This window comes from Suillus plorans, assembly GCF_016647745.1.
Source record: "Suillus plorans strain S12 chromosome Unknown HD556scaffold_39, whole genome shotgun sequence".
NCBI lineage: Eukaryota > Fungi > Basidiomycota > Agaricomycetes > Boletales > Suillaceae > Suillus > Suillus plorans.
Window position 1 is genome coordinate 364,998 of NW_024537423.1, and position 11,657 is coordinate 376,654.

General features: G+C 40.0%; 1 protein-coding gene across 1 annotated transcript; it reads left to right on the forward strand.

Annotated features, from left to right (window-relative positions):
* Positions 1-3,203: 3,203 nt before the first annotated feature.
* Positions 3,204-4,240, forward strand: HD556DRAFT_1309628 (uncharacterized protein; the record flags this gene model as incomplete). The annotated part of the gene is made up of 8 exons (XM_041300309.1): positions 3,204-3,243; positions 3,595-3,632; positions 3,666-3,692; positions 3,744-3,839; positions 3,914-3,961; positions 4,014-4,065; positions 4,115-4,138; positions 4,185-4,240. 8 exons carry the CDS (start codon positions 3,204-3,206, stop codon positions 4,238-4,240), a joined length of 381 nt encoding a protein of 126 aa, XP_041158782.1.
* Positions 4,241-11,657: the final 7,417 nt, after the last annotated feature.

Consider the following 11,657-nt stretch of genomic DNA (forward strand, 5'->3'; position numbering starts at 1 on the left):
TTCCTTTTTATTTCCAAGTGATTGTACAAGTTGTATAGGAATGGGAAGTACTGACATTGAGACAGCCTTCCTTTCTAAAAATCCCTTTCCACGAAGCAACAGTTTTCGACTTCGTCACCGCTGCTCTCTTCTTCTTCCTTTTCTTTCCCTTTCTCCATCTTCCTGCGAATGGGAGCTTTCTGCTTCCTTTCCTCATGCGGGTGGAATGTCATGTCATTGGCGCGATGCCCTACTTGGTGATAGTTAAAGCATCGTCCCTCTTTGAGGTGTTTAGGCTCCCCTCAGCATCATAGTGGGGGTAGGTCAAGAATCCAGCATGGTGGAGTAGACCACAACCCTTCACAGTGAAGTTTTCCAGATGGACATTTAATTTGATTTGAATTTTGTATGTAGTGTTGTTCCATCCATGAGCGAGACCATGATTTAAATGTTCTGGATATGTAAAACACATCTTAATTGATCTGGCACTGATGTCTGAGCAACAGGAATATCCAACACAGATTGTATTGTATGTGAATTTTTCATAGATTCACAAAATGATTTGAGGATGCCTGCTATCGTTGTCCTGCATGATATGGGAATCATGCATGGACATAACTACTACTAGGAATAACCCTCAAAAGATTATGTCTGTTAGCACAGTCCTCAGACTAGTCACCCCATACCTTGGTATCAAACCTTGGTCCTATATTTCAAGTTTATATGGAAGAAGAAGAAAAAGTCATATGTGAAATGGGAATCTCAGAATGACCTAGTTAATATGTGAAGTAAAATGAAGGTTAAGGTATTGCCTACCTTTGGCTTATTCACTTTGGCTAGAGAAAACCATCAAGAAAAGCTCAAAGCCTAACAAAAACCTATCTAAAAAGTCCGTGTCTTGCATATTGTATTTGTATCATTGTTTCTATCTTGTTTTCTCTAGCATTGTTCTTTTATTTTCTTTTATTTAGGATGCTATGACCTATCAGATACTCTAGAAAATATTACTTCTGAGTATGATGTCATAATGATGTCATATAGCTCCACAGAAAGTTCTAGACTATTCTGTTGGAAATTATGATGTAATGTATGAAGTCATAATGATGTCATAGGCTCCAGAATATTCTAGCTCCACTATGATGTCATTGCTCCATCTTTTATTTGTATTTTATACTTTTATTGGGTTTCACCCAATATTCTGATTGGTTCTCTCTTTATTTTATTGTTTGTGAACCTACATTACTTTCCCACACAAAATGTATATAAGGAGAGCCCATTCTCCTCCCAAAAATAGAGATCCCTCTTCTAGGAAATTTTCTTCCCAGAGAAACCCCTCAGTTGAACAAGACATCTCACTTGTCAAGATCTCCTACTTGTAGCAGAACAAGTGCGGGGAAACGTATCCCTTGAGAATACAAGTTTCTTACAATAAGAAGCTTATGTTACTGTATATTTGACCAACTCGTGCCTTGGTCAACGCGATTATTATTGAGACCGTTGTCTCACCTGTACTATTTGTGCCTATTTGACCAACCAGTTTTTGGTCAACGTGATATTTCAGAGACCCCTTTGTCTCTCTACTACTTGTGCCTATTTGACCAACTTGTGCCTTGGTCAAATCTACCCAGTTTATTTCAGTGCCTAGAACGTGCAATGTAGGCAAAGCTATTCGTACTTCAGACCACAGTTCAGAATCTAGGTAGCAAATCCTAGACAAAGCAATTGGAGGTACATCTAAAAAGCTCCACCTAAGTTGATCACCTGATTGGTTTAGTGAGCCTCCCAAGAACTCACACATTATCTACCACAAAAACTAGAAAAGTCGTAGACCGTGTTAATCGAGGACTGGCAAGAAGTCTTATCCAAGTGTAATTGTGGTGTCATTACATTCTTACACACTTTATATAAGACCCTTGGTTATTAAGACATCGTGACCTTCATATGATCTATTGTGTGGGACTTGGTGTTGTAGTGTTGGTCGAGAAAATCCATCATCAACTCTTTACCAACAGGATATTGCCCGGTCCCTCTAATGACAAGTGGTTGATTTCAACCAAGTGCTGAGCTGACCATGTCCTCAATGATATGCAGTAGAATGTCAGCATTTGATAAATGTGTTACATATTGTGAACAAGGTGCAGATTCTGGACATTTGGCCAGATACTAGATAATTGGAATGTCCACAGCTCCATCGTCATAAATGGCTGGGAGGATTGTTGTGTGGCTGTCCTTCCAAGTGATAACCAGACTAATCAATGGTACTTCTGTGTCAAAGAGTGTGCCAGTGAGGTAATAATTATGTGGTGCTATCATGCCTGATTGTACAAACCATCAGTATATGGTAGTATCACTGTCATAGCTCATTTATAATGATGGCCAAATACAATATTGAAATTCAGATTGGTATTCCACCTGGATACGGTCATAGCAATTTCTGCAGAAAAACATGGTTATCTATTTTTTACACAGTACAACGACTCATTGGACTTTGATGCACATTTACTGATGGTGGATTATCATCCAGAAAGGCAAATATTTAATGATAATCAGGTAAATAGTTGCCAATATTGCAAAGAGCCAAAAATTGTCTTAATGAGACCTCATCTAATGCTTTTCAAAGTACTCCTAGTAATCCTGTACTGTTGAGATAGTCACTGAGCATCCAGACAAGCACATTGAGGCCATCCTGACGTATTATTTGGCCTTGGACACCAGCACAATTATGTCCATTTTATGATGCCAGCAACTCACCTAGTTCCTCTGGAGTCCATACCTGCTTATTGAATGCAGTCATTAGATACTATGTTGCCACAGGACCAATAACATGATGTATATATGCATGCTAATGCAATAAACATATAGCCAAAGTTGTAGGAAGGATGCAATCAATGATCTGAGTCTGCTGAAGTATGCATTGATCTTACACTTGTGGTACCACACAACTTAGACACACTGTCATTGGTACAAGTTTATAACTCAGACATTGAGGGAATACCACCACCTGCTATAAATCAATACATTCAATCTGTATTAGTGAATGCTGCAATCATTCAAAGTCCATTCAATACCTTGTCTGTATGTGCAACTAGCACCAATCTCATTGACATGTTGGCCAGCGCCTGAGAGCAATCAACTACACCACAAATCACCCATTCAATTTCACCAACACTGAAGAGTTTATCACTTATGCTGTTTATGGCATTGACAATTCCAGATGGCTCATAATGAGCACACAGCTGAATCAGATTAGTTCAATCAAGCTATGTATCACCTTAATGATCTTGCACTTTAGGAGAAAAAAATCAGCTGTGATCATCCATATATTATCAATAAGCAGGACAAGGCAGTCTTTAAAGAATTCCCTGTTGATACTCGAGTTTGTCTCCAAATTGGAGCCCAAGTTATGTTACTTCAAAACCTAGGTGATGGTATTACTAATGGCTCTACAAGCCACATTGTTGGATTTTTTTAGACCTGGGCAAGTTAATTGCCATTATATTGGCCATAAAGCTGGACTACTATGTAATATCAAGGTTGACACTAATGACTATTCTCTTGAATGCATTATTTCCTCTCATGCTGAGCTTTGTGATATCCATGACCTATATCCTCTAGTCAGGTTCACCACTGGTGAAGGGCTGGAGTACATGCTGGTGATGCCCATTGAATGATCTTTTAAAATCAAGAACAAGACTGTGGCCAGGCATATTCAGGTTTGTTAGGTCAATCCACTCTGTATCATTGCTCAATTCTAATGCACCTAGGTACCTTTAGGTCTTGCATGGGCACTCACCATCCATAAAAGCCAGAGCCAAACTCTCAATAAGGTCATAGTTGATCTTCACAAATGCTTGCAGATAGTCAGTCCAGTGACATCACCCATGAGTCAGATATTAACATGCAAATAGGATAGGCCTATGTCACACTTTCTCAGGCTAGATCTAAGGAAGGGTTAGAAATATGTCACTTCAACTCATCTAAAGTAAGATTGATACTAAAGCATTATCACTTCGTTCACCTTTATTTGCTTATAGGTCTTTATCAACAAAGCTTTGTATGACTGGTACCTACAAACATTCAAGTCTAGTTAGCACTCTCATATAGCCCTTATTAATGATGATGCATTCTATCTTAGGACACATCAATGGTTCTCAATTTAGTAAGTGATATTTCTATTTCTATTTCCATTGCCTTACACATTGTAGAACACGCAAGTCCTTACAACTCAACCTCAATTATCATGCCTATGGCTGGGGTTTAAACCTTGCCTCCATTACCTCTGAGTTTCTCAACCCAAGGCACAAGACATTGCCCAATCAAACACTATTGTACTCACTCAATAGCAACATTGTCATCAAACTCATCAATGATCCCCTGGTTATTCCAAGGTCATTACAGTCTACTGGCAACTTTGACGAGTGTGAATACACTTAGAAACCAGATTATTGGCTGGCTAGCAGCCTCTGATACACATATATTGCAGTAGCAGACTCATTTTCTGCTAGTACGATGCAAAGACATGGGTTTTTGAAGACTCTGTATCACCTTCAGAGTTATTCACTTCAACTCATGGGTGTAACAGTGGATTATCTTCTCATTCCTTGAAAACCTTGAGACTACCATAAAGGTTACAATTTCCTGGCTCAATATTGTATTTTAGGCATACTGCAGTTCTTCCATTGACCATAAACTCTTTGGACAGTTGGCTGCATACATTGGCTGGATCCTGCAGCTTTGCTATTAGTGTCATATCCCATATATCTACGCTTCTCATCCAGACCTCGGACCTTAGATTTGATCCGTTAGATCCATTTCCGATCTGATAAATGATAAGCTTCTTAATTCATTTACTATTCATATAACATTCAACACAGCCTATTCTTTTATTCGGTGTTTCTTTACTCCCAGTATCTCGGTTATACTTACTACCGGTTATACTTACTGATCCGTTAACTGATGCTTCATTTCCGACTTGTGTTTGATAAACTTTGCTTACACTTCATACATAGCCTCGGACTCTTGCTTACTGATCTTTCTGTTATCTCTTAGTATATAAACTCATGTATATGTCCGGTAGTACCTGAGTTTGAATATCATCTTAGTTTGTCCTCTTTCTGTCCTCTGGACTTGAGTCTAATCAGCTTTTGTCAATCTCTGAGACTTCAGATCGATTCCAATAGTCTATCCTCTGTTTGTTTCTAGTTTGGACTTGTCCGGATTCGCCTTATACGTGTTTCCAATATCCAGAAGTCATCCGGATAACACTACGAGACTCATCCGACCCTCTGGACGTGTTATTGTTAGCCTCTGAAATAAGAGACAGTACTTGGGAAAAGGGCACAGCATACGAGCTGAGGCTGAAGTCCTTCAGATCCGATCCTATGATCCTAGGACCTTAACAATTAGTGGATATCTGTGACACCCCTTTGCCATCTTTGGCAGACAGACTTACATAGCTCAGTGTAGCACTCAAACTCATGTTGGGCCCATATCATGTTATTGTACAATGCAGGTCAACTGCTACACATTGCTTCAGCAGCACATATCAAATCTGACAAACATCAGACATCAGATTATCAGATTATCAGACATTCATTGGATCTGAACATCGGGTTCATTGGGTTTCACATTGGACATTAGGTTTCACATCGGCCTATTGGAAAATGTCCTCCCTATGTCATGTTCTGTTATATCTATCCTCACTAGGTGCACAGTTATTCATTTCGATGTCGCTAACATTGTAAACCATGTTATTACATGTCTGCAGTACTATATGTCTTATTACATAGGACATCAGACCCAAAAATTATCACTACTACTTTCACCTATAGCACTCCGAAATTCTACATAGACACTATATTTCACATACCTCCTACCTATTACTTATCTTACTTTTCTACCTCTGAGTAGGAGGAGGTCATCTGATATTAGTAGTTCTTAGCTGAATTCCGCAATATCATCCTTTTTTTTATCTGAAACACTCCGAAAACACCGACAGTAATCCAACATTCGCTACATTCCTAATACATTTCTACATGCTCATACATTGCCTTACCCCTCTGCTTACTGATCTGCACAGACTTACCTCCAGCATATAAACTCCTGTAGATACTCCTGTATTTCCCCAGTCTGAGTATCATATTAGTCCTCGCACTAGATCTCACACTAAATCCTCACATCAGTTCTAGTCCTCCAACTTAGTCAATATTCATCTCAGGCCTAGGGAGGAATTTCCTAGGCCAGAGCTCTGCTCCTTTGCTCCTCCATGTTTCCAGAACTTTCCTGCACTCCTCTGGAAGTCCTTCAGACTTCACTGGACTTTCTCCGGACTTTATTTTGAAGTTAAGGGCACATACTCAGGTAAGGGACACAGCACATGAGCTGAAGCCAAGCCCCTCAGAATTAGTCCTACCCTTTGTGCATGGTCTTAACACTGTGTAAGACAATAACACTTTATATTTTGCTAGGTACTCACTTTGTGTAGTGTCCAGCAATTATTGTATTTCTACATTAGTATGTTGTTGTCATATCCCGCGTTCCAGACCCGGACCTATCACACATTCATCTCCGGACATCCGGACATCCGGATCCGACCTGCGTCTAATTTCTGTGCCTTATCCCTTTGTACGTTCCTACTCCAGTTAGACTATATCATTTTCCATACCTCATTTCATTTCCGCCTTTATTTTCCTCTGTCTAATCTCCGGATTCATTTACTATTTTCCAATAGACTAGTGTTTGACTTTTCTATATCCTCCGTCCACAGCCTCGCATAGCTTCGGACTGTGCTGGCTTACTCTCCATTAAATCCTCAGTAGTATATAAACCCTGTGGAATCTATGTACATCCTTAGTTCGAATATTATCTTAGACTCTGCTCATTCCCTCCTCCGTCCGACTTGAGTTCTCCTCTCGTCGTCCTCCGCTAGACTTAGGATTGACTCCTATAGACTTATCACCTCCGCCTCTACCTTTGGTAGTCCTCCACTGTTTTCTTTCTAGTTCGGACTTCGTCCGGATTAGTCTGATCTCTTGTTCCCGAACATCCACCGGATTTCCTGCACATCGGACATCACCCGACGCCCTTTGGACATTGTCCGGTAACCTTCGGACATTGTTCGGCAGCCTTCGGAAGTTAGGGGCACATACTCGGGTAAGGGGCGCAGCACACGAGCTGAAGCCAAGCCCTTCGGATCCGACCCTTGAGCACGTTCTTAACAGTTGTACTTTTTGTCTAATTTTGCTCTCCTAATGCAAACTTAGTCATGCAAGGACCTCTTACTGAATATAGCTTCTGGAGGGCAGGTAAATTCCTTACTTCAATGGTGAAACTCACAACTAACATGTTTTTATTACCTATGACTCCAACACAATCCTGACAGATATTACTGACTGGGCTGATTTAATCTGAGAAGTCTTGGATTATTGTCCCTCCAAACTCTTCCCAGAACCTATGGGTGACAGATTATTGATATATGACAAGTCTGTGGAAGGGAATGGCAAGTCTTAGCAGCAACATTCAGATTACAACCTTCTAATCATTTTTATTCCAGTCACTTCACTCGCTAGTGAGCCAGAACCTCTATCCATTCAAACCCTTGTCTGTCTTTGCAATCCACTGTAAGCTGCAGATAACCCTAAAACACAATAGATACCCCTCCCAAACACTTTGACCTTTGTAACCCAAAGAATGTTGGTGGTTTCAGAAAAGACTCAAGCAAGGCTTGTGTTATGGTGCATTCAGCACCCTCAGATACCTATCTGGTTCTTAGCCTACCAGTGTCTTTTGCTTGGAATAGATTGGAGAGTTTCTCTGCATCATTCATGCTGACTATCCAACCCTCTAACTTGACCCCTGCCAATCTTCAGGTAACTTCCTGACTTTTAATGGTAGGCACTTCATTTTTTGTTGATTATGCAAGCAATGTCCATACCCTCCTTCAACTCCCCCATGCATGTTGTTTCTTCATAATGAGTGGTATCTTGTGGCACATTGTGCTGCATTACAGATCATCCCAACTTTTTGTGTCTGCCATTTTGGGGCTGTCGAGCGAGACTTTAAATCTTAACCATTGCAAAGCTCATGATGCACTGGTGGAAGACTGCATTAGTGATGAAGACATATTTCTTCTATTGGATCTAACTGACTGTGGCAGCATCTGGCCTGCTCTTGACCTTTGGAAGAAAATAAAAATTGGTCCAGTGAATGGGGCGAAAAGTGTAAGAGGTGGTTTACCAGTCACATAAAAGAGATTTGTTTGTCACCACATGCTCACCGCATTCAAAAGTCACTGGACATTGGGTACTGAAGCTTATGCAGCTTGGGTCTGCTCTGAGTTGGAAACATTTTTCCCTTCTCTTGAGCCCCTCATATTAAAAGTCCTTAAACAGCAGATTTGGTTATTTACTTTACAAGTATGTTACTATCAGACACATTGTTTTCTGCCATATGAGTGTTCCTGTCCCATTATCTGATATAGAATTGCTGTGATTTACCTGTAGCCAGTGTCTTATGCTGACATGTTTGACTTTGACCTCACTTGCCTCATACTTATGAGCAAAGTATCAATCATGTTATTGGTGTTTTTCATATATTTAAATATACTACCATACATATCTTCTCCATCTCTTTATATTACATTTTGGATGTTATTATATTCTGTGTGACATATGCATGAATACATGAAGGACATTGAAATAAAGAGTTTACACATTTGAAACTTTCTGTCAACCTTTTTGTCTTTGAACTGAGTCTATATTCTCTTCATCTTCTTCAAGGCAATCTTCTGATGTACCATAGTGAATGCACTGCCGTGTAGTAGTGCAAGGGCAATGTGAAGTTCAAGATGTGTAGAGTGCCACTTTGATATTATACCTTTTAGCCCCTCTTGCCTCACCTTACCAACAAATGCATCAAGAACATTACCCATGTAACAGGTGAGAGGCACATAGAATGTGGACTGCCTAAGGTATCAGTAGCAGCAAATTGTTCAGCCAAGACACAGACCCCACCTGTAGCTGATATAGTGCTAGCAAAATCTATATTTGAAGGTGCACTCAGGAAACTTATCCTATCCTAGTGTATATCAGTAAGGGTCTGGGCGATTATAGATATATTGATTGCTCTTCAGATAAGTACATAGGGCAAGTAAAGGTCACTGAACTAACATTCAAATGCTCTCAATGTCATCACACTGCTAATAAACCAATCCAGGTGAGTATATTAGCTCTAATATTGCATCCATAACCCTATAGCATTAGAATTCCAAAAGTACAAGATACAGAGATATTCAGTAAGACAAATAACTTGTATTACAACGATTTTCCACTTCTGGCAGTGTTTTTGTTATGAAGTAGATTTGGAAGCCCTTATACCTTAATTATAGTCCAATCAATGCGCAGAGAGCACTGTTGTGTGAACTCAACTAGGGCATGTGATCAATATGAAAGCTGATTGTAATGATATTTGCACCAGTCTAGGTCTAAGGAGGAGCATTATGAGGCAGCATGAGGCGCTCTGGGCCCATAGGCTGCTCTAGGTCTATGTCAGTTCTAAGAGGATAAATAGATGACAGTATCATGTGTCAGTGAGTCAGGATCAAGGGAAATGAGTGATAGTAGAATAGAGACTAATGTGAGCAATGTTAACTATAACAACATCATTGAAATGAATGTATGTGTATGTATGTATAGAAGGGAATTAGAAGATTGACAAAGAGGGCAAGAGGATATTGTCAACACCTGAAGACATCGGAGAATAGTTCAATGGCAAGATTAATGGATTTGATGAAATGTTTCCAATGGTCTTCAAACCTCAGGCTTTGAAAGAATCAAGTTATTAAGCATTTATTATTCTGCTTTGGACTTTGTCCTTGCAGCCTTTCCTCTGTTTGCTTCTACTTATGACTTGTCCTAAGTAGCCATTACATGTATCTGTATCAGGACGAAACCTCATTGTAATTTCTGAAGCACTTGTCCGGAAAGTCCCTCCAAACATTCCTGCACTTCGGATGTCCTTAGACTTTTTTTAGACATCATTCTGAAATTAAGGACACATACTTGGGTAAGAAGCGCAGCACACGAGCTGAAGCCAAGCCCCTCAGAATCAGTCCTACCCTTTGTGCAAGGTCTTAACACCAGGTGCCTATGATGAAGATGGGCAGCTGAGAGGATACATGCCCCTCCCTCTCAATCAATGCTATATAGCATACTAATGCCAAAAATTCACAGTTGGAAAAGGTGGTGCCCATGTATGTGAGTGAAATGTCAGATCTATGCATCAAATTCAACACCACTAGACCAAGCCAATGATTCCACAACAGGATATCCAGCGAAAAAATAAGACCCAGCATATATAGGAAAGTAATTGGCTATGGCTGCCTATAAGGACAGTATGCCAAAGATGAGCTATTAATATATAGTTGAGGCAGTTTTATCTAAGTATGATCTCTGCCCTGCTCATTCCTCATCCTATACCATATATCCAGCCCATCTACAAGCCTATACACACCTAAACAGAAAGATAGGTGACAATATATAAGGTGGATGCCCTTTTGTTGATGATTCAACAGAGTGATGATATCATGGTAGGTGTGATTTATTTCACGCTGTATTGTATTCACTTAATCTGCCTCTTTGGCATGATCATCAGCCTCTCATCGCAAAAAATCTATGACGAAGTAACTAGGCCACCTGTGGATTTGCTAGGAATATTCTTGGATGATAACCTATCTCCTTAACACAAGGTTGATTTGTACTGCCGCATCATCATGATTATAAGTCTGGTTCATGGCCTCCACTTTCATTATAGCTCAGGTAAGCATCATATTAAGTTGGAGACCTAATGCTGATTAATCTCAATAGAGTGTGTAATAGACGCACAAGTTGCTGGTATAGCTCATGTTTTCTATCTTGCCTGTTTCCAGAATGAACATCTGTGCCAACTTGGTCAGTGCAGGGTGTAATCTGATGGCTCTATTTCCATGTTTCATAGTAAATCCTTCACTTTATGTTTTTCTCTAAGGAAGTGCTTATTCATCACATAATATCAGATGTGGCAGATATATATCAGCCATTGTTGAACTTGTTATGTGTCCCTATAACCTAGCATCAAGCGGTAGCTATTTTTCCTCCTACACATCTATATCCTTAGGTTTCCTGAGTGCAATTGCAGGAGTTATGATGAGTGATCTACATTTTATTCTATTTTTGACTTAATGTGCCTCTAGGCCACTGAATACTTGTTTGTGTGTAAGGGCTATTATGACATTGCTGACCTTTACGTCACCTGCAGAGGAATGCCTTTCAACGACATGCTCAAGCATACTCTTGATGTTGATATTACTCAGACACGGTAGATGGGCTGATGTTACCTCCCAGATAGCTTCCATATTTATTTGCAACCATCGCCTTCTACACTCCTGAATAGAACACAGCAACTTCATTCAGAATACAGCCAAAAATTTCCTCGGAACACTCCTTCCAGTTAGGAGAAACCTTCTGAATTTAAAGGCATATAGAAAGACCTGGACCTTACCATTCACTGAGATTGATCCCCTTCGGCTGCACATACTATACCTAGCATGCTACTTCATCTAATCTTTGGTGCATTCATGGACGACTGTGAAAATCACAAGCCAACAAGATGATAATAAGCTGGTCATGGTACTGTTAGTGACT